This window comes from Macaca mulatta, chromosome 17 (genome assembly GCF_049350105.2).
Source record: "Macaca mulatta isolate MMU2019108-1 chromosome 17, T2T-MMU8v2.0, whole genome shotgun sequence".
NCBI classification, from domain to species: Eukaryota; Metazoa; Chordata; class Mammalia; order Primates; family Cercopithecidae; genus Macaca; species Macaca mulatta.
In genome coordinates this window covers 15,839,644-15,863,955 of record NC_133422.1, presented here as the reverse complement: position 1 = coordinate 15,863,955, position 24,312 = coordinate 15,839,644, and the positions used below count along the sequence as shown (strand labels likewise).

Below are 24,312 nucleotides of genomic sequence, written 5' to 3'. Positions count from 1 at the left end.
GTCAGTGACTATTTTTGGTCTTTCTAGGCCTGGGATACTAAATACGGAATCTTTTAAAATTAAGATGATGTTAAATTGGGACTGTTGTTGGTCAGGGGGTACAAGGTTTTTTTTATGCAAGATGAACAAATTCTGGGGGTCTGGGATACCACTGTGTGACTATAGTTAACAATACTGTATTGTCTACTTGAAATTTGCTAAGAGGGTAGATCTTATGTGTGCTCATCACCAGAAAAGGTAACGATGTGATGTGATGGATATGTCAATTAACTTGTGTGTGGTGATTATTTCACAATATATACGTATATTATCAACTCAAGTTGTACACCTTAAGTATGTACAGTTTTGAATTGTCAATTATACTTTAATAAAGCTGGGAATTTTTTTTTAATAAAATTAAGATTTTTTTTTCTTAAAATGGTCCTGAAAGACACTTTCTGGATTATCCTGATAATGATTATACGAGATTCAGTGTAACAGTCCTTTTTTAATGTTCTTTTTTAATATTCAGATGAGTGCGTCTGTTTGTGACATTCCAGTGGCTCCCAGCCCTTGTGGTTCTTCCTGGAAATGGCTAACTTTGGTGACCGAGGGCTTTTGCAACCTCTTACTTGGTTCTCGGTGAAATAGAGCAGCTGCTCATCACCTGCCCACACCCTTCTGCTGGTCATGACCATGTCAGCTTCCAGTTGTCTCGTCTTTGCTCCGAGGATGAGCAGCTGCAAAAAAGGAAAAAATTTTTTTCAGATGCTATATTTTGACAGTGCAGCTGCTTATTGAAGACTCATGCATGTTTTTTGTCTCCTGACATTTACCTATAAATAGGAACTTGATAAGTAAACTCAGTTGAATGTGTTTTAAGCACACCTGTCACTAAGTGACTAGAATCTGGCTTAAAGGTATCCCGGGGTAAATAATATAGAGTATTTTAGTTTTTGCTTTCTAACCTAGGTGGTTTTATATTTCACAAAAATCTATAAATTGCTTTCAGTTTTAAAAATACTGCTTTGTGAAATCTATTGAGTAAAAGACGACAACTGCATTAAGGATTGGGGCTTGTATATTTGATTAGCATTATCTCCTTAAGTGACTTTAGAAATAAATAGTCCCCCTCTCAAAACTTTCAGTTAAGATTGAAAATGCTGCTGGGCCTGAAGAACCTGGATTGCCCCTGCAGAGGTCTTACAGTGAACACGTGGGATATTTTCCTACTGATCTATTTGCCTGGTTAGTTTTTTGTTCTTTTTCATAATAGCAATATTTTTAGAGAACTTACTGATTGTGTCTATTTTGTGGAAGAGGGGTGCAGCATTTGCTGTACTTAAGAATCCTGAGCTGGCACCATGGGTACACATTACAGAAGTATTCAACTTAATATAAGGAAATACTTCATAAATAATTACATTTGACAACAGGTGAGCAGGTCAAATTGTAAGATAGTGAGTTCCCTGTCATTGGGGAATGTGATCAGTGTTAGAGTCTGTGTTGTCACTAAGCAAAGTTAAATAGCAGCAGTGGTATTTAAACTTCATAAAAACAGTGAAATTCCTCAAACAAAAATTTTACATGGAACCCCAATATTTAAACAGACAAGAGCAGCCTCACCTGATATATACCTACTATTCAGCTTCTTCCTGTTGTCTTTCTTGAACTCATGAACCTATCCCCCGAGTTACTGAAAATCACCCTTTAAAAAGGATTTGGTATCATTTACATACCTCATGTAGCTTTTGGAATCTTCTTGTTTGGTATACAAGGCAAGTTTTAGTGTGTGTCTCTGTGTCTCCTTGTGTTTCTCTGTCTCTCTCTCTCATAGATGTTAGAGCTGGCATTCAAACCTGGATTGGGTAGGCAGTTGAACTGGGAATCAGACCCTTCCAATGCTAGTATGCTTATAAAATTAAATTTTTGTGAATTTCTTCCCTTCACTTTAAGCTGATTTCCAAGGAGGTTTTAAGTGGAGCCTAGGGATACAAAGAATGGACATAACTGCTGAGGGCATGTGTACTGATGATGGTGAGAATTTTAAGTTAGTTACTTCCAGAATTTGTAGAATGTGGCCATCTACTGTTTTGAACAAGAAAGGGACTTGGCAGTCAGTAAGTGTGGTTAAACCAAAGCTGACTTTGGTAACACCGAGATATCAACAATTTTCTTGGTCTTATTTAACATTTTAATCTCAAAGAGGCTTGCTATATTAACCCCTATCTAGGATATGGGGTTGAGAAAGGTTTTGGAAGGTCTTAATTTTCTTATATTACTTGCAACTGCTTTTCTTTTTTAAAAAGTTTTTATGACTACATGGTATGCATGTGCTTTTTGATCTCTACTCATCTTGAATCCTTCTGTCTTCCCTCAGTATCCTACCACTGTAAATACAATTTTGAAATCCAGTTATATCTCTTAGGATAGAGGAAATAGGATTAGTTTGCAAGTTTCTTAGATTAATATATTTTTAAATCAATCAGAATGCCTGAAGAAGTTCTGCAAAAATAGTAGAGCCAGAAAATGTTCATTAAATGACAAATTTTAAAATGGAGGGAACCTGCGCTTTGCTGGTCGGCTTGGACTAGGGTGTATCTTGTCGTTCTAATCCTTTATGCTTTTTTCGTGTAATGTACCTTTCCTTCTAAAGGGTGGATAAAGTCATATAATATGGTGTAGTCATAATTGATGAGGTCAGAATGTTTTAATCCTACTTGTATCTATTGTTACCAATTTATTTTAGAATTTTGATCAATCATTGATTTTAGGATGATTTTGATCATATATTCTTTTGAAATTTTGGAATAAACATTCTGCACCAAGTGTCTAAGATAAGGCGTTTTGACACTTATTTCCCCTTTGTATGAAGCAAGAGATGTAGAGAAGCATCCTTTGTTTAGTATATTGGTACATATTGTTTAATTTTGCCCGACTATTTTCCCCTTTAATGTATGGTATGATTTTCTCTTGTTTCTAGCCCTGAATCTTTAAGGAATGGCAATGGGCTTGAGTTAAATGCTTCGTTGTCAGAGTTCGAGAAAAACAAAAAGATTTCTCTTCTTCATTCAAGCAAGGAAAAACTAAGAAGGTGAATTTTAATATAGCACTTTTAAAGCATTATTCTTTTGTAGGGAGAAATTAATGAATTTTATAATTTTTTTGTAATATTGTTAAAAGTATAAGTGAAACTAGTAAATTTAGCAAACAAATGGATGCCATTCACTCATTCAGCCTTGTAGTCATTCAATAAACAGTTTTGAGTCTGCAGTGCATGCCAAAGAAGCATTGGAGAACTGAGATAAAAAATAAGTCCCTGCCTTCAAAGGTGTTCTGAGTCTAGTGCTCAGACAGACTTTTAAATAGGCTATTAACTAGAAAATGATGCTTTTTAATACATGATGAGAACACAAAGTAAAGACACGTGGAAAGTTTTCTAAGACAGAATAAGGGGACAGCAAAATTTTTCTTGAGATGGCAATAGCTAAATTGAGCTTTTGACACGTTGCAATTAATTTGGTTTGGAAGTCAGGGAAGGGTATTTTACATGGAGAGAATAATAGGTACAGAGGTTGGCAGCCTTAGAGAGTACAGTGAATTTATGGAACTGCATGTATGTCCGTATGGTTGGCCATCAGGTCACAAGGGGGAGGAGGCAAAAGATGAGAGGTAGTAGGTAGGGGCTGGGTATTTCATGCTATGAAATTCAAATTGTAACCTGGTCTGTTGGGCAGTTGTGAAAGGATTTTAGTGAAGGAGTGATATGAAATTTACACCTTAGAATGAACACTGTAATAGATGTCACACAGTGAATTACATCTGGAGGCCAGAAGGAGTCTGTAATAAGAAATGATGATTTCCTGAGCTATGGTGTTAGCAATGAGATAGAGAGGAATAAGCCAATTCTAGATGTATTAACTAGGAAGAATCAGCATGAGCATGGCTAAGGATAAGTGAGGTGTAACTCCCAAGTGGATGGTGACACCATCCGCAGACGAAGAAAGACAATAGAATGGCAGTGTGAGGTAAATGTATTTTTATTTTTAATCTTGTTGAGCTTGAATACCTGTAGGTTTAAATGGAGTGCAGAGTTGGCCCTTTGATTCTAGAGAAAGGTCTAGGCTCAGAGGAATGAGGACACGGCATTTCTTTGAAGCAGTGGACATAGGAATGGATATAGGATGATTGTGGGAAGCACGTAGGGAAGGGACTAGTGGAGAAAAGAACCTTAAAAAGATTCTCAGTAATTAAGGTACAGGCAGCAGAGAAGGAATCCATGGGGAACACAAAGAGTTACTAAGCAGATAAGAAGAATACCAAGAGGGAGTGGTATTAAGCAGACCAAGGGAGAGGAATTTCCTAAAGGAACAGGTGCTCAGGAGTATCATGTGATGCAGAGAGATCAAGTAAGGTTAAGAGCTGGTAATTGACTATTTGTATTGAGCCAGACCTAGATGTCATTGATCTTGGCAAAAATCATTTCATTCGTATGGTTACAGAAGAAGCACCATTGCAGAAAGAAAGACGGGAACACAGATGAAATTAAGGTGTGAAGTATTTGCAAAGGGACTGAGGGTTAAGTACGGGATTTTGATAAGAGACCAGACTTTAATATGCTTATGTTACAAAAGAAACAACTGAGAGAGAGAAAGAAGTCTTGAAGATCCTCATGTTCTAGTTATCTGTGGTTGCATAAAAATTAAAACAAGATTTATTGGCTTGAAACAACCACCATTTTATTGTAACTGCGTTTTTATGGGTTAACAGTTCCAGCAGGGCTCAGCCAAGCAATTCTTCTGCCTACATGACATTAACTGAGGTACTCATAGTGTTCAGCTGGTGGATGTAGTCAGGAGGGTCCAAGACGTTGCATATCTGGACCTTTTACCGGCATGGTTGGAAGGCTGAGCTCAGTGGGGGCTGTCAACTGAAGCCTCCCCCGTTGAGTACTTTTAGGGTCATTGGACTTCTTTCATGGTGGCTCAGGGCTCCTGGAGAGAGTGTTTCAAGAGACAGGAAGGGGGCTCTGCCAGTCTCTTCAGGCCTGTGTCCAGGAATAGGCCCAGTGCCACTTCTACCATATGCTAGTGGTCAGAATCATCACAGGGTCCTCCCAGATCCAAGGGGAGGAACTAGACCTCACCTGTCAGCGGGAGGAATGTCATATAATTTTAATCCCCCGCAGCTGGCGAGGGGGTGTTGGTGATGAAGTGAGCATCCCTGAGGAGGCAGAAGGCAAGGGAATCCAGAACCAGGTGGAAGAATATCTTCCATGGAAAATGGAGAGGAGGAGTTTAGGCTCAATGTGAATTCACATGAGTTTTTCGATGGGGCCAGATCGGGGAGGAAGTTGAGCAAGTTCTTTGCTGAATGGTCCCCCTCCATCTGCTGAAGATTAGTGGGAAGATGATGGGGTTTGGGCTTGATGGGATGGGATGGTGGATAGGCTACTCTGGCTCTAAAGGGCTTCATTCCCATGACTGCTGCCTTGGCCAGGTCAAGACTTAGGGCCCGCTGGCCAGTGCTGTCCCATAGATCTCACTCATCTGAAGCAAAATGAGAAAAATACAGTGCACTGGGTATTTTTAAAGCTACATATTATACAATTGATATCCTAAGATTGTATTCTCCTTACTTTATTAGGTGTTAAAATAATGTTGATATTAGCAAATGATTATAATGAAATGATATGAGGAAACATTTATTCCTTGTTTTTTCATTATTTTTCATGTCCAGATCTAATGTTGGGAATCCTTTATTGGTCCCCCAAAGTTCTGTCATAGTTTTCTTTTAAAAATTTTAATGGTTGTTGAAAATTAAAATCTAAAACTACTCATCTAGTAGACTGAAATGATGCTTTGGGGTTGTTCACATCCGTGGCATTATTAGAAGGACTAGAAATCTTTGTTTCTCAAGAAGAGCTGTGACAAGGACCTCCCCCTTTCTCTTTAGAGATTTGTCTGGGAGCTACCATGAGGTAAACATCATCCCTGATTAGTTTTTGCCTTTCCCTCTTAACCTTTCTGACTATGTCTGTGAATCTGAAATGGTTGCTTCTAGTCTGTTTCCTTTCTTCCTCCTCCTCTTCCCCTCACCTGTTTTACATATGGTTTTGGGTTTTTGTTTGTTTTTAAGCAGTAGGGCAACATGATGTTTGCTAATGTTAAGGAAATGACGGTTCTGGCCAATATTTTTGCACTTGGCAAGTTTTTTTCTCTGACACTTGCATTCTTCTTAGTAGAACATATTAATCAAAATTAGCAAATTGTTACATTCTTAGTGAAATCCCATTCATTATATATTTATAAATACATAAACATGTTTTTTTCTTGTAAAGTATGTATTCTCCAAATGATGTCGTCACATTTTTGTGTACCCATGAGTCTGACGTGATGATGGTTTAATAATTTTGGGGGTGTTCATTCACTTGAAAAGAAGGGAAACATTGAGCTTTGCCATAGTGTCCCACAAATGAAGACTTTTCCAGGACTAGACAAGTCTTAAAAATTCAAGAAAGGCAGTTCTTGGAGGGTTTCAAGTTGTATCTGGCCCAGATATCTTTCCCTGTGACTCCTCGTTTGCTTGAGATACATTTGTGCAGAGGAGAGCCCCAAGTAGATATCCGTGCCTTGTTTCCAATCTTAGACGGAAAATGTTGTCTTTTACCGTCACATGTAATGTAAGCTGTAGGCTTTTGTGCATGCTTTTTTATCAGCCTAAAAAAAGTTCCCTTCTAGTCCTAGTTTAGGATTTTATCATGACTGGGTGTAAAATGTCGGTCTTTTCTTCTCTATCTAGTAAGGTGATTATTTCTCCTCTTGTTTGTTAATGTGGTGATTATAACCAATTTTTTTAAATGCAAACTTCACTTTGTCTTAAGGTATAGATAATTTTTATTTATTGCTGGATTAGATTTGCTAATATTTTGTTAACAATTTTTGCATCTGTGTTTATGAAGAATATTGGTTTGAAGTTTTCTTACAATGTCTTTTTCTCAGACTGGTTTTATGAAATGGAAAGTCTTCTGTTTTCTGAAAGAATTTGTGTAGAAATGGTATGTTTGATAGGATTCGACAGCGAAGTCACTAGGCTTGGAATTTTCTTCATGGAAAAGTTTTAATTACATATTCGATTTCTGTAATTATTATAGGACTAAATTCCCTATTTTTTCCTTTTGGTTGTTTTTTTCTGTGTCAGTTGGGTTAATTTATATCTTTCAAGAAATTTGTCCATTTAATCTTAAGTGTCACATTCATTTAACAACATGATCTTATTATCATTTTAACATCTACAGGTCTGTGATGATGGCTGTTTTCATTGCCGGTATTGATAAATTGTGTTTTCTGTCTTGTTTCTTGATCAGTCTAGCAAAAAAAGGTTTGTCCGTTTTATCAGTTTTGTTGATTTTTTTTTCAGTGAAGCAGATTTTGATTCATTGATTTTCTGTATTAGCTCATTTTTTTATTTCATTGATTTCTGCTCTTTGTCTTTCTATACTTTTTTTTGTTTTGTTTTGTTTTTTGAGACAGAGTCTTGCTCTGTCACCCAGGCTGGAGCAGAGTGGTATAATCTTGACTCGCTGCAAATTCTGCCTCCTGGGCTCAAGCAATTCTCCTGCCTCAGCCTCCCGAGTAGCTGGAATTACAGGCGTCCACCACCGCACCTGGCTAATTTTTGTATTTTTAGAAGAGATGGGGTTTCACCATGTTGGCCAGGCTGGTCTCAAACTCCTGACCTCTTGATCTGCCCACCTCGGCCTCCCAAAGTGCTGGGATTACAGGCGTGAGCCATTGTGCCCGGCCTCTGTACTTTGCTTTTAAAAACAAAAAAAGTCTTTGAAAATGTGGCACATATACACCATGCAATACTATGTAGCCATAACAAAGAATGAGTTCATGTCCTTTGCAGGGACATAGATGAAACTGGAAACCAGCATTCTCAGCAAACTAACACAGGAACAGAAAACCAAATACCGCGTGGTCTCACTCATAAGTGGGAGTTGAACAATGAGAACACATGGACACAGGGAGGGGAACATCACACACCAGGGCCTGGCGAGGGGGTGAGGGGGAAAGGGGAGGGGAGAGCATTAGGACAAATACCTGATGCATGCGGGGCTTAAAGCCTAGACAACGGGTTGATGGATACAGCAAACCACCATGGCACATGTATACATATGTAACAAACCTGCAGGTTCTGCACATGTATCCCAGAACTTAAAGTATTTTAAAAAAAGAAAAGTAGGCCAGGCGCAGTGGCTCACACCTGTAATCCCAACACTTTGGGAAGCCGAGGCAGGCAGATCATGAGGTCAGGAGATGGAGACCATCCTGGCTAATACGGTAAAACTCTGTCTCTACTAAAATACAAAAAATTAACCGGGCGTGGTGGTGGACGCCTGTAGTCCTAGCTACTCGGGAGGCTGAGGCAGGAGAATGGCGTGAACCGGGGAGGTGGAGCTTGCAGTGAGCCGAGATAGCACCACTGCACTCCAGTCTGGGCGAGAGTGAGACTCCGTCTCAAAAAAAAAAAAAAAAAAAAAAAAGTATTTGTAGGTAAAAACTTCTATCACTGATTTTAACCTTTTCTTCTTTTCTAATATAAGCACTTAAAACTAAAACTTCCTTTATGAAAGTTTTTCTCTAAGCATTGCTTCAGCTGCGTCTCATCAACTTTGATATATTTCCACTATCAGTTCAAAATATTTTCTCACATCCCTTGTGATTTTTTTCTTTTCACTAGTAAGTCTTTTCACTGTTTAGAAGTGTATAACTTAACTTGAATGTTTGGAGACTTTCTAGGTATTGATTTATAATTTAATTATGTTGTCATCTGAAAACATACTTTGTAAGGTTTCTGTCCTTTGATATTTTCTGAAACTTGTTTTATGGCCCAAAGTGTGTTCTCCCTTGATGAATGTTCCATATGCATTTGAAAACACTATATTCTTCTGTTTGGAGGTGTAGTATTCTATAAATATTAATGAGGTAGAATTAGTCAATAGTGTTTTGAGGGTTAAATTTTTCAGTGACAACTCTTTTTCCCTTTCTTTTTGAGAGTTTGCTTCATGTAGTTTGAGATTCTGTTGTTAGATGCCTGTCTTCTTGCTGAATTGACCCACTTATCCTGAGGAAATGATAATGCTGATTTTTCTATGCTAGTACTCCCTGTCTTAAAAAATCTGCTTTGATATTAATATAGCTTTCTTATGATTAGTATTTGCATGGTTTTTTTTAACCTGTATATGTCTTTATATTTAAAGAGTTTCCCTTATAAATAGCGTGTAGTTGAATTTTGTTGTTATTTTTTACTCATTCTGACAATCTCTGTTATTTGTTTTCATATACTTACTGTTAAGTGCGGTTTTAGGTCCACAATTTTTCTATTTGTGTTCATTAGTCTAATGTATTTTATTTTTCCTTTTTTTCTCTTTACCTGCCTTCCTTTGGATTTATCAAGTATACTTTAGCATTTCTTTTTATCTCTTTTATTGACTTTTTAGCTAAAACTATTTTTTGTTGATTGATCTAGGGATTATGACATGCGTCTTTAACTTATGATAATCCACCTTGAATTGATATTATGCCCTTAAAATACAACAGCATATTTCCAGTTACCTTCTTTCATTTTTTGTTATTGTTGTCATACATTTTACTTTTACATATGTTATTGTGTTAGTCCATTCTTGTGTTGCTATAAAGAAATACCAGAGACTGAGTAATTTATAAAGAAAAGAGGTTTAATTGGCTCATGATTCTGTAGGATGTACAGGAAGCATAGCAGCTTCTGTTTCTGGTGAGGCCTCAGGAAGTTTACAATCACGACAGGAGGCAGAGTGGAGCCAGTGTGTCACATAGCAAGGGGAGGAGCAAGAGAGGGAGACAGGAGAGGTCCCAGACCCTTTTAAACCACCAGATCTTGCATGAGCTGAGTGAGAACTCATCACCAAGGAGATGGCACTAAGCTCAACCCTAGAGCGCCCCCATGATTTAACACCTCCCACCAGGTTCCACCTCCAACACTGGGCATCACATTTCATAAGATTTGGAGGGGACAAAACATCCAAGCCACATCAGTTATCAACCCGGCATTGTGATTAGTTTTGCCTAAACGGTAAGCTGTTGTCCAGTTATCTAATACTGTACAACAAAGTACTCTAAAACTTGGCAGTGGAAATCAACAAACTGTGTATCATATCTCATGATTTTGTGAGTCACCACCAGTTTGGGCAGAGCTTGGCTCTGTTATTCTTCTCTGTGTGGTGTTAACCATGGCACTCCATGTGTTCAGCCAGCAATTGGCCTGTCTGGAGATTCCAGCACAGCGTCATCCACACATATGGTCTTCTGGTGGGTGTGGCTGCAGGTTGTGCTCAAATGGGCTGTTCTTCCCTGTGGTCTCATCACTTCTCCGCATGGTATCTCCAGCAAGCTAGAAGGACCTCTTACATGAAGGCTTAGGATTCCATGAGACCAGTATGAAAGCTACATCTTCTGAAATACTGGTCCCAGAGCTCTCATAGAGTCACTCTCCAGATATCTTTTGGTTAAAGTAGGCACAGGCCAGTGAAGATTCAAGAGGAGAGGAAATGGACCCTGACTCTTCGTTGGAGAAATAAGTAATTTTCAGTGACTTTAATCTTAACTCTTAACTTTTTAACCCAAATATCAGATTCTTGTTTGCAGTAGAACAGGCTCTTCACTGTATACAAGGTTTTGTCCGAGTTGCCAAAATTCTCTCCCCATGAATTTCCCTGTATTACCATCTTTTGCTCCTGCATTTCTGCACTCAATCTTGGCTGCCACCATCAAAGGGACATAAAGTACAAGGACACTTTTTTCTTGCCTCTGTAGCAGAAATCTTAGCAGTATACAGCTGCTCTGGGCCTGTCAAATAAATATACTATTGGTTTTTAAAACATTAATAAGTTAGAAAACTACCCTTTAATGTATGCTACCATATTTATCATGTCTTAGACTCTTCACTTGTTTGTGCAAATTGTATTTCCATCAGATATTATTTCCCTTTATCTTCATGTAAGATAAAGACATTTTCAGATAAAAGACAACTTATATATTTTGACACCAGTGGACCTGCAGGGTAAGAAAGCTGAGGGAAATTCTTCAGGCTGAAGGGAAATAATACCAAATGGAAACTAGAATCACTGGAAGGACTACATAGCACCAGAAATGACAAATGTCTAAGCAAAAACAAACATTTTTCATTTTAAACTATTTAGAATACTTAAAACTGTTATAAGCAAAAATTATAGCAATGTATTATGGGGTTTATAACATATGTAGCTATAGTACATTTGACTATTACATGAAGAATGAGTGGGATAAATGCACTTGCATAACTTCTGCAGTTATACATTTTATGTGATGTCATAAAGTATTAATTCTAGACTATGAAAACTTCAGATATATATTGTAATCCCTAGAGCAACCCTAAAGAGATAGGCAAAATGCATTGCTGTGAAGCCAAAAGGTAAATTAAAATTGGAATTTTAAAAATATTTTAAAAAGAAGGAAGGAAAGGAGGAACAGAAGAATAAAAAAGCAAAAGAGACTACAGGGGGAAAAAAAGTATGGTAGACCTTTATCCAGCTATATCCAACTTATAGGCAGAAGTTTTCAGAATAGATAAAAACAAACAAAACCCAATACCTAGCTATCCACTGTCTGTAACAGAGAAGCTTTAAATATAAAAAAATAAATTAATAGAAATATATCCATTGTGGAAACAGGAAGTATAAGAAAATCAAATAGGCTGTTTTAATACTAAATAAAGTAGACTTGAAGACAAACAGTATTACCTGAGGTAAAGAGGGGCAATTTATAATGATAGAAGTGTCAACTTCTCAGAATGATATTAAAATCACAAATAGCATGTGATAAGAACTTCAAAATACTTGGATCAGAAATTTACAGAATTAAATGGGCAAATAGATAATTTAAAAATGATTGCTAAAGATTTAACACTCCTCTCTCAGCAATTTATGCAACTAGACACCAAAAAATCAGTAAGCTCTAGAAGATGTGAACACTGCTCACCACCTCGATCTCATGAATATTTATAGAGCAACACTCCCAACAGCCGCAGCAGAAGACTCCTCCTCAGTGGCACATGGTACAGTCACTTAGACGACTGTATACCGGGTGTAATGTAAGAAGCCTCAATACATTCAAAAGAGTTGAATTAAAAAGATGTGTTCCCTGACCACAAGGAAATTAAATTAGAAATTGGTAAGAATAAGATGTAAAGGGGAATCTTGAATGGAAATTTAAAAAAAAAAAAAAACTTCTAAGTAATCCATGGGTAAAACAAAAAAAAAATCACAAGAAAAATTAGAAAATATTTCAAAGTGAATCTGTTGAGAACAGAATACATCAGCAAACCACCATGGCACACTTTTAGCCATGTAACAAACCTGCATGTACTGCACATGTATCATGGAACTTCCAATTTAAAAAAAGAGAATGCAATATATCAAAGTTTTTAAATAAACTACAACAAAGTTTAGGGAAAACACTGTGACTTTAAATGCTTATATTAGATAAGGCAAAAGGCCTAAAAATCAGTAATATAAGGTTCCATCTTAGGAAGCAAGCCAAAGTAAAACAAAGTAAACCCAAATAAGCGGGTGGTGAAGGGGGAGGAGGCTGGGAGAGAGACAGACATAATATATCACAATCATGAATGAAAGAGGGATGATCATGATAACTACTCTAAATATTTAAATACAAAAGAGTATACTTTGAACAATTTTAGGCCAGTAAATTCAACAACTTAGATATACTTCAGGCTATGTATATATTATAAAACATAAATCAGTTTTGTCTTAAACCTTGGGTCCCATCCGCAAGCTATCTTATTATATATATGCAAATATTCCAAAATCCAAAAAAAGTCTGAAATCTTAAACACTACCCCAGGCATTATGTGGAGGGATACTCAACCTGTACAGTAAATGTTAACTGTAGACTCTTAAGTGGTGAGTGTATAGGTGTTCACTGTATAATTCTTTCAAATTTTCTGTATGTTTGAACATTTTTCTAATGTTGGAAAAATTTTAATAGCATTTTAATAGTTTCAATTATGAATGTGACATATGCCTGGCAGAAATATTTGGAAGATATAGAAAATAAAGGGAATAAAAAGGATCCGTTGTCCAGCCATCCAGAAATAACTGTACTGGATGTTTTTGCCTTCAGTCTTTTTTCCTAGGCTTCATTTTTACTTTGTTTAGTGGCTAGGATTATATTTTATATGCTGTTTTGTGTCCTACTTTTCCCCAATAAGCTTTATAACATATCACTTCCACTGCCAGGTGACATTGTACTGAACTAATGTACTGTAGCTTACTTAAGGCATCCTCCTATATTAAGTATTGTTTTCCATATTTTTCTAATATATTGCTCTGATGGGTTTCTGTGTATACACACTGTGCTCTGTGTTTTAGATTCACTCCTTAGGATGGATCCTTGTAAGTGGAAGTATCATGTCAAAGGGTGTGAGAAGTTTCAAAGCCCTTCAGACACATTGTCAAATTGTTGACTCTTCTAGCCTCCCCTTCCCAGAATAGTCCCTAAGACGCCTGCGCAGACACCCCAGAGTTCCTCAGAGCTCAGTGAGAACGCCATTTGAGTTACTCATTGGCCATATGTCAAACTAGGTTTTTAAATTTAATTTCTCTGCCATTCTGGTGTTTACAGAGGTTTAGTAACTTGCCTAAGGTTCCAGTTAGTAATAGCAGAACCACCATTCAACCCTGTAGATGTCAAGGTAGTATTCAGCACAAAACAGGGGCTTAAAAATGTTTATTAAATGAACACATGGATAAATGAAACCACAAGGGCTTAAGTCAGTTAGATCTACATTTCCCATCCCCCTTCAGAGCTGCGAAAGACGGGTTAGTTTCTTTCTGATACCTGCATCTTGGTCTACTCATTCTGTCTATACCTACCTCATGTAAAGGAAGCAGCCTTCTGATTTTCTTATTGCTCAGGCCACGAAGTCATGTGATACAAGATGCTAGCTGATCTGCTGTTGGAAACGTGGTCTAGGTCCCAGTGACATGAAGGTCCTTACTGCTCTTTGCCTTCTAGGCTTCTAGTGTGAATTGCAAAAGGATTTTTGTATCGTGTACAGTTCTCTGCTGGGAGGGCAGAGTGGTCCACACGTTTCCGTAGGCAGCAGGGGGTGGGAAGGGTGCCCTCCTCAGTGACTGGGCATCCAGCGCTCTGCGGCAGGCCTGAGGTGAGAGAGCTGGGGCTGCCGTCAGCACACACAGTGCACTTGGGCAGTGGTTCTTTGTGCAGTGGTATGTGTGGGTACCCCAGGAAGCTGGGATTTCGGGGGCTGTGAGGGCTGCTGGCTTGTAGGGACACCGCCTTTCTCTGAAATGGAGACTGCGTAGGGAGGGGTGGTTCTTTTACAAACATACCCAGGAGGAAGGGTGGTTTGTCTTTGGGTACAAGGAAGAAAATGAGACTAATTATTCTTTATGTATTGCAATTCTGTGTCCAGAGAAAGAATCAAATACTGCTGCGAGCAGCTGCGTACTCTCTTGCCGTATGTAAAGGGGAGAAAGAATGACGCGGCTTCAGTTCTTGAGGCAACAGTTGATTATGTGAAATATATCCGGGAGAAAATCTCTCCAGCCATTATGGCCCAGGTATTTGACTCCCAGAGCTTTGAATTTTATCCTTATAGACAACGCTTTAATACTACAATTTTACTTCTTTGAATTTTTTATCATTGGAAAGTATGTGTCTTTGTTTGTATGTAGAAATGTCAGTATCTACCTAAATATATTTCTGTATTTTTTAGATTACAGAAGCACTTCAGAGCAACAGGAGGTTTTGTAAGAAACAACAAACACCCATCCAGCTCTCTGTCCCAGGCACTGTCATGGCACAGCGGTATGATAAGGGCTCTTGCGAATCTGAAGTCTGCTAGCTATTTTCCTCCCATGTCGATGCTAACACGTAGACAAAAACTGATCCCATCCACAGTGAAAGCGCAGGGGCATATTAAGGGTCAGTGAACTTCTCTAATTGCCAATGTGTATCATTTCGTTGCAGTGATAAACACAGGTAATATTCTCAGGTCCATGGTTTTTTCATCATGTGACTCACCCTTGCTTCTCCTTTTGTTATTTCTGAGATTCTTAAAATTGGGGCTTTCTCCCTTGTGAGTGTAGGGATGGTGGCGGTCCAGCAGGGACGCGATGGCTTCTGGTGTTCCTCCATCCCGGAGAGGTCTCGGGCCCTGGAGCTGTCCAGCCCTGGTTCAACTAGTGGTGCTTAAAGCAGGTCACTAGTGCCAAATGTGACTTCCCAAATGATTAGTTCCTTCCGTAGGTTGATGAGAATATGTAAACAGAGAAAGTGTGGAGAAAAACACATCATTCCTGCACATCCTCAGAAATCATCGTGGGTCTTGTGTCTGTGTTCATATGTAAAGAATCCACAGTGGAGGCTTTATCAGTGTTTTTAGAACTTGAATGATAAAAGGCCAGTTGAACTCAGCAATGTTCACATTGTTTTCCTTGAAAAATATGCAAAGAATTTTTTCTGTCCTTTCAAGGGAAGATAGTGTGACGAGCACTTACTCCCCTGAGAGAGGGCTCCAATTCCTGACTAACACGTGCTGGAATGGGTGCTCCGCTCCTGACGCAGAGGGCTCCTTGGATGAAGCCGTGAGAGGTGAGCTTCACCTAACATCTGTGCCACTTACAGGGGGACCTGCACTGCCCTGCAAACCCCCAGGCTCCTGTGCATTCACCTCCATAACCAGGGAATCCAGGAGAGCTGACGAGGCCTTCTGGTGTTGTCAGCCTCAGGTACACAAGGTGGCTACGGGTATTTAAACAGTGTTATGTCAGAAACTGGGCTCAAAATTGACCGTAATTACCAGAAAGCTCATTTTGTTGATAGATGATAAGCACACTGGTGACTTTGTTTATAATAGAAATAGAATCTCAGGGGAGGTGAAGTGTTCATATTATTTCAGGACGGACTGTGTCCTGAGCATTTAACATATTTATTTGCTTCCTTCATGCCTTTGCTTGCATGTCACCTCTCAAAGAGATCTTCTCAGCCACCCGGATAAAACTGCACATTCCTCCCTACCATAAACATGACGCAAGGCACTCCTCATCCACTTTCTCTGCTGTATTTGTCGTGATAGCACTCACTGTCTCCTGCTGTTCTTTACTCCTGTGTTTTGTTTGTTGCCTATCTTCTTCCATTAGAATGTCACCTCCATGAAGGCAGGGAATTTTCTGGCCGGTTTGATACATTTCTGTATTTCTAGTACCTAGAACGATGACCAACACACAGGAGGGGCTCAAGAAATCTCCTTATATGAATATTAATTGTGGAACAAATGCTTTCCCACTGGGAGTCATTTTTGTTATATGTGCTATATAAGCCTAGACATGCCTGTGTACTTGAAATAACAAGGTGGAAAAAGATAGAGGAAAAGAACACAGCTAGCAGTTTGTGACTTTCAGTATTCCTGAAGGTGAAGTTACTCTCCATCTAGAAACCAGGAAGGTATGGACCTCTTGACCTAAATGTTAGATGCTAGATGACAGGACTGCCTGTCTCCTCAGCCTCTCAGTCCTAGACGACACTTCTGACTTCCTCCAACAGGCTCTGCTCTCACCAATGTACCAGAAATGTCCTTCCTCCCTCACCTGCCCTGGGCAGCACCAAGTCCATCCCTAGTTCTCAGCTTAAATGTCCCTGCCTCAAAGATGGGGACACAGAGATGAATGAAAGGCAGTTCTTGTTCTTATGAAGCTCACAACTTAGTGGTGGAAAGGGTCACAAAAGAAAATATGGCCCAGACAGTCTTGTAAGTGCTGTAGTAGAGGCACCGTGCGTAGATGGGGATGTGGACGGGGATGTGGCGGAAGCCATGGGAACAAATGAAGGGTACTCAAGATGGTGTCTAAAGTCAAAAGAGAAGGGGCCCCCAGATAGAACCTAGCCCTGATTCTTCATATCACCAAAGAAGCTTCAGGGTGTTATTTTAGTCAATTTAGACTTTTCTCCTGACTTAGAGAAGAGAAGAGAGGATAAGAGGAAAAAAAAAAAAGTTGCCATAAGCCACGGTTAATCTACTTAAAGTAGCGGTGGCTGAATGTGATATGGAATGATTAAATCAGCCTAGATTAAATCAGATAGAGGTCAGGCCACAGGCATATGCCTGTCAATGTTATTTTTTTGTACATACAATACTATTTATGTCCTGCAGACACTCTGAAACATTTTGTGGCAGCGAGTTCAGGCCTTTCTGTGCCCCAGCATTTCGAGGCACTACCTCCCCTAAGGAGACTGATCTTGGGAAGCCAGAGATGCGCTAGGACCATAGATCTGTGGCATGTTCAAACCCTAGGAGGCCTTGAAGGTTAAGGAGTCAAATCTCCCATTTTTATTTGATGTAAATACATTTTTGCGTTTGAAAACCAGTGCCGATCCTTTACTAACCTGGCTAAGATAATCACTGTGTTCATTTTTTGACGTATTTCCTTCAAGTCTTCTTCCAGGTATATTTTTCTATGGTAGTAATCATTGAACATCCATTTGGTTTCCTGAATTTTTTTACTTAACTTTGTGTCATACATACGTATATTTGTTGTTATGCATCACTCATCACCATTTTAATGGTTTTAATTATTTATCAAGTGATTTATAGAGTAATTTTCTTAGCCATTTTCCAATCGCTACATTTAGCATTTGCAGTTTGAGGGGAGAGTGATTTTTTATGTCATGTGATAGGAAATATTTTCCCATATATGAGGGTTTCTGTATTTTGGACTTTTCCTTGGACTGGATTCCTAGAAGAGTATAATGGGTTCCTGGAAGAGTGTAATGGGTGAGTTAGAGAACAGAGAACGTGAATGTATGTATAGCTCTTAATGCATGTTGCCAAGTTGTTTTGGAAAGAGGATCGGAGAAGTTCAATCAGTTAAGTCTTCCAAATTTCACTTTCACCACCCGCATCAGGAAATTGAAGGCTAGAGAAGTTAAATGACCACCCGAAGTCTCAAGGTTTCTGTGCTGAGCCCGATCTGTAATACATACATGTTTTAACCTTATCAGCTTGCCTTTTTCTGTTCTTTTTCATAAATCTCTGTATATATTTGCTTAAATTATTTTTTCACAAACATTTCAGATACATTTGTATTTAAAGTAGACGTACCATTATATTACTTTACTTTCAATGTTATTGATGTCCAGTAGAAAATAAACATTCATGGTATTATTTGAGGTTACATTGTTAATATTATATATTGAATTTTTTCTTCTAGTTACCATGTAGAATATAGCTGTATAATGATATTAACCATTCTGCTGAATGGAGTTGTTCTTTCCAACCTTCTTCCTTGCTTCAGAGAGATTCCATTTTGATTGACATGCACATTCACATACATCAAAAGGCACAGGGATCTTCCGCTTCTCTAACATCTGTCTTTTAATGACACATGAACACTAATTTATAGTGTGTGTGTTGCTCTAAATGTCACAATTAGAAAGTTCACTTTGTTTTTCCATCAGCGTTCGGGTGTAGCGGTAGCACAGATTTGTAATGCGAGGAAATGAAACAGCGGGCAGTTTATGTCAAATAACAGTCGTTCCGAATTACAGAATTGTGGATACTGACCCATATTTGTTTTCTTTCTCATTAAAGTTCCGTCAAGCTCCACCTCAGAGAATGCTATTGGTGATCCATATAAAACTCACATTCCCAGTGCAGCGCTCTCTCTGAATTCCTTGCATACTGTCAGATATTATTCTAAAGTCACCCCTTCCTACGATGCAACTGCCGTAACAAATCAGAACATTTCAATTCATTTACCTTCAGCCGTGTCCCCGGTCTCAAAGCTTCTCCCTCAGCACTGCACTTCTGGGTTGGGTCAGGCGTGCACTACACATCCCAACTGTCTGGTAAGTTTTCAGGGGTCCATGGATCAGATTGGACCCTTTCACTCCAGCCAGCAGAAACCCCTGACCCCCATTTTGTTGTTGCGACTCTGGTTGGAAGACTGGGACCTAAGGGCTTGATTCTGAGTCTCTCTAACCTGCTGGGTGAAAAGGAGATGCAGTCGACCCGTGCTCTCGCTCCCCATGCTGCAGGGCTGGTGTCTAATATCCAGAACCACTGAAGCTGGATGGGACTGTGCTAGTTTGACAGTGACAGGTGGAATCTGATCTCCCCTAGCACTGATTCCCCTCTGCCCCCCTGCTTCTACTCAGAGCTTCCGCAGTGGCACATCCCACCTTACCACCCTCATCCTCAGCTGGTCCCATCACTAACTGCTGCTTATCTCTCAGGTGGGCAGCATCACTCACACTCATCAAAAAGCTTTCTTTCAGTCGCCAGCCAGGCTGGTTTCAGATACCAGGTGTCTTCATACAGCAGATATTTACTGAGCACCCACTATATTCTGACACTGAGCTTGTCATTGTGCTAAGAATGTAGTATACAAAGGTAGACACGATCCCTGCCCTCATGCAGCTTTAGTGTTAAGGGGATGCAGACAAAGAAGCAGAAATTACAATATGGTTGAAGCGGGTAGGAGGAGTGCCCCACTGTATATATCAGCTAGATGTGGGTGAGGTTAGCGACTGCTCGCCCCTGGAGAAATGCCATCTATGCCAATCTCTAGCTGCTAAGAATTAGCCAGGTAGAGGGGTGAGGAATCGGAAGTGAGGAGACAAGAGCAGTCCTGGCAGATGGACCAGCATATGAAACAGTCATACCTGCATTGTTTGGAAGAACTGTCCAGTGCTAGAGGAAGACTCAAACTAGGTTGGCCTACTTAAAATGGACTTCTGTTAACTTTAATATAGTTGCTAATACTTTTGCATATTAACAGTAGCCAACATGTTTTGAGCACTCAATAATAGTGCCAAATACTCTATGTACTTAATGTGCATGATCTTTTGAGAATCCCTGAAGTGATCCTTTGAAGGTAGATACTGTTACAATCTCCATATGACATCTATAAAATGGGAATAATAGTGACCTTCCAAAAGATATTTGTAAGAAAAATATTCTAAAGAGAATTGCGAAGAAATGTTAAAATATGTAGTGTCTACAGATATCATAATGTTGCTAATGATCATTAGTATTCCAATAGGAAGGCTAGGGTAAATGAAAGAAAAGATTACAATATTATTAGTTTTTAATTGTTGACCTGTACTTACTCTGTGTGGGTTTTGTTGGATTGTTGTGAGAAAATAATTCCTTTTAATAAGAATACATATTTTAAAACCTGTAAGCTTATTCATCTGAGGATTTCACATAGTTTTGCAAATCATTTCAGATTGTTTTATGATATAGAAAATACAATCATGACATTATGAGTAAGAATGGGCGAGGATTCAATTAATGTGGATTTTTCCCCCTTCTTTGCAGCAACAATTTTGGGCATATTAAAAGCACATGTTTGAAATTCACACTCTCAACCACCTACTGGGCGCAGTTTGACAATCTAGGAAAAGTGGAACAAAGAATGATTTTGAAAGCTCCACCCAAAGACCTAATATCAAAAGAGTTGGCATGGTTTGGCTTCTGATAAATGCACTCAAAGCTTCTGCAGATAGAAAGACCAGCAGCAAAAAAGCTGGCCGCACACTGTCACTCATCTTCATACACACTTGGATCCCCGCCAGCCAGAGAGCTACGAGAACAAATGGCCTCGGTGACCTACACTCTTTCTTCTCAAAAAATATTCCACAATTGATGAAAAAAGCATGCTATAAGGAAGATCCATGTAGACACGATAAAATGATAAGATTAGGAAGGTGTGTTGATACCTCGTGTCACTGAGTACAGATATTGCAACTTGATTCTTATTTTTAGTATCCCTGTGAATTACTGTCACTCATTTCTAGGTGGTGTCTTTTCCTTATTTGACATTTTAGAGTGTTTCCTTCTTCATTCACCATCCAAACTAAGATACGCAGGAAGATGCTGAAAGAGGGGTTTACCTCCCTACTTGACTACTGATGAATAAATTGATGTGTGCTTTTGCATTTCACAATCCATTGAGTGAAACGATGGCTAATAGGTAAATATTTCTTTCTGGACCATTAGTTACAGACTAGCAGGTCTTTTGTTTTTCATCTCTTCCTCCCTATGGGTATTAGAAAGGACAGTTGAAATTAAGGGGGAAAAAAGGTTTGTTTTATATTTCACTGAATTGTTCTTATACGTACATTTTATTATTAAATAAAATACTCAGTTTTCACCCTGAACATTGTAATCCATTTTTATTTTGTTTAATAAATATCTGTTCTCTCTTTCAGTAGTACTATGTAGGGAATTTAATTTCCTAGAGTTTTGAGAAGCTTAAAAATTACTGTAGGCATAGCCTAATTCTCATGTCAAACCGTACAGCTTTTCTTGGAGGCTACCAAAATGATGGAATCTGTAGATGTTTGACATACTTTAAAAAGGAACAAGAAGTTTCCAACTAAGGTTTTATTCTTATTATTAAAAACAGGTGCTTGCTTCTTCATTCTCTTTCCTTTAGAAATAATTGCTTTGACATTAGAAGAGAACCTGTTGAGGTATTTTGGACGCTGGGACTACTGCCTGTGTTCCCAGCTGGTCTTAATCGTTGCTGGCACTTTTGCTTTGCACCAGGGTTTCTTTATATCTCCATGTGGGCTATGAGAGAAGCCTGTGACTGGGAATTCTTCAACAGAGGACCTAAAAAGTGTGACCCCTAGAGCCATCTCTCTACTTGCTGCTCTCTCAGTCCCCTTTTCCTTTCAGCATAAAGAGGAGGCTACCAGATCGATCGTTAGAGCTCTCTGCTTTCCGAGGCTGGGTCCCATGATCCTGGGCTTCATGCCAGTGTCCAAATTCATTTCTAACACGAGAATTACATTTTTAATAAATTATTCTCTTCCAAGTGAGCTCAACTCTTAGCCAAGGAAGAAAGGTTAGTTGGGTTTCACCTTGTAGAAAAAGAGCAGGATTTTCCTTGTAAAATCAAGTTGGCTGGTTATGAGACAGACAGTTGCAGTGTTATTTTCACAATGAAGAAGATGCAAAGAGCTTGCCTAGAAAAGGTGACAGCTTGTAGGTTTCATGCTGGTAAGAGCAGAATGAATGAAAGATAGTAGATGATCTGATACGGGGCTGTGATAAAGGGCAGAGAATTAAGGATGCCACCGAGACTTCTGGCTTCAGCAGCTAGCGAGGCCGTATTGGTGTTCACTGAGACAATGCGAGGAGAAGAACACTTGGAGTCATGGCACTAGAACACGACAATTTTATATGGGGCCATGTTGCATTTGAGGTATTTAAATGATATCCGAGTTGAAGTAGCCAAAATACATTCAGATATTGCAGCACAGGCAATAGATCTAGATGAGAGACATGGTTTGGGGTGTCAGCACTGGAGGGGAATGCCAAAGTAGGGGGATTAAACATTAAATGGTGGGAGGGGCCTGGATGACCCAGTAGGAACTTGTGACGCTGCAGTTCTATCATACTATATGATTCATTTTAAGAGGTCACTCGACCAGGCTCCTGATGACACAAGGCATTGCAAATCACCGGAGATTCAAGGTACATGGGTAAAACCCTCAAAGGCAGAGGGCACAAGTTGTCGGTGGCAGCTGTTTGTTTATTGGCTGTTTTTTGAATGTTAAGAAATTAAATTGCTCTGAACTTGTAGCTTCTGAAAAATTCGAAACATAGACAATACTGGCTCTATTTCTACTCTGGAAAAATAGTAATGAACTGCTGAGGCAGAGCAGTGCCTCCCCCTTTCCATGGGGCATCAGCTTCCGTTTGGTCCCTCCCCACCCAGGCTGCCTCATTCATTGAAGTGGTGTGCCCGGTCCCAGTAGGTGTTCCAGTTTGGTTCCAAAAGCGGTAGTGTTTCTCTATACAAGGAAATCATTTCGGGAAGGGAGGATGGAGAGGTTTGTTAAAATGCAGACTCCCAGGCCATATCCCCACAGAGTCAGATTTGGTAAGCCTTACTCCCTGGTGCTTGGGAATCTGCATTTAAACACTACAAAATGTGCTTGCTAGTATTTGATTATTCCTCTTAAACACATCCAATTCACATAAAGAGACACAGATACCCATAGGGAACAGAATAGATACAAACTAAAACCATATGTCATTGACTTCCAAACCTGGCAGGGCCTCAGAAGCACTCATAGGTTGATTAAAACTGTACATTCTCGGACTTTCTCCCAGAGATTCTGATTCCATAGCTCTGGAATGAGGCCCAATACTCTGCATAGGATGATTAGGATGATTCTGATGCACAGCCAGGTGTGAGGGCCCCTGTTAACTTGCAGCACCCTGATCAAGTGCATGTTAAGGGCTGGAGTGGAGCACAAGGAGCACCGCCCTCCTCGATAGGCAGTGACGGAGAGACTCATTCGTTACTCCCACAGTGATTAAGAAAGGGTTTGCTGGGATGGGTTCCCGAAACTGCTTTGGTAAGTTAGAAGGATGAATAGGCAGTACAGCTGGGAAACTCAAAGGCGGGAGTGAACCCCGTGAATTTTGAGTAGGTATTCGCAAGGAGTGAAAACCAGAAAAGTGATGTGGGGTTTCACTCATTTGGTTTATCTAGATGGCAGTGGAAACTGCATGAAGAGGTGGTTCTGAATTTTTATCAAAGCTTTCATATTTTGTGGAGTTACTCTAAAGGTATTGTTAAAAACAGAATGTCACTTTTGAAAACAAAACAAACAAACAAACAAACAAAACAACCTTGGAAAGGATCTGTCATTTCTCCGAATGGCATTGATGTAACAAAATCTTAAGACCTGAACCTGAACTTCCTGGTATTTTTCTACCCACCTATCGCACATGCCACTGGTTTCCCATTTTCTTCAGTGCATCTCCCTGTTATATGGAAGTAGGAAGCAGGAAGCCCACAGATCACCTTGATTAATCCGGTATCAGGAGCTGTTTTCATCACCATGGAAACATGACACTCCTATGGAAAATGGAGAAACCTCTGATCTTCGTATTTTAAAAGGTTTTTTTGTTTTTTTTTTTTTTAACACCCTAGAATAATGTTCTTTTTGAAAACAAGATACACATACAAACACACGATTATATTACACATCTTGTATGCGGTTGAATTTTACTCATCATGCTTGTAAAAATATTAATTTATTCTCAAAGCAAAGGTTTCTATACATAAGATTATAAAATAAGAGGGCTTAAGTGCCACTGGAAGAAACTTCAGGGAAATAGACTTCTAAAATGCACAGATTCTTCTAAGAAGAACATGTATCCCAAGAAGTCTTTGCAAATAGATAT

The 24,312-nt window shown here is 39.2% G+C and overlaps 1 protein-coding gene across 2 annotated transcripts in view; it reads left to right on the top strand.

Annotated features, from left to right (window-relative positions):
- Nucleotides 1-21,263, top strand: part of SOHLH2 (spermatogenesis and oogenesis specific basic helix-loop-helix 2) — a 43,604-nt gene extending 22,341 nt beyond the window's left edge. The window contains exons 5-11 of one of the 2 annotated variants that reach the window (XM_001082320.5): nucleotides 1,128-1,227; nucleotides 2,963-3,073; nucleotides 14,515-14,662; nucleotides 14,818-14,909; nucleotides 15,577-15,695; nucleotides 18,691-18,947; nucleotides 20,422-21,263. In XM_001082320.5, the coding sequence (XP_001082320.5) occupies nucleotides 1,128-1,227; nucleotides 2,963-3,073; nucleotides 14,515-14,662; nucleotides 14,818-14,909; nucleotides 15,577-15,695; nucleotides 18,691-18,947; nucleotides 20,422-20,442 (848 nt within the window). In that variant the 3' untranslated portion in view covers nucleotides 20,443-21,263. Of the gene's footprint in view, nucleotides 1-1,127; nucleotides 1,228-2,962; nucleotides 3,074-9,744; nucleotides 10,930-14,514; nucleotides 14,663-14,817; nucleotides 14,910-15,576; nucleotides 15,696-18,690; nucleotides 18,948-20,421 lie in introns of those variants that run through there. The other variant, XM_077974260.1, reaches the window with a different exon arrangement.
- The last annotated feature ends 3,049 nt before the right edge of the window (nucleotides 21,264-24,312 follow it).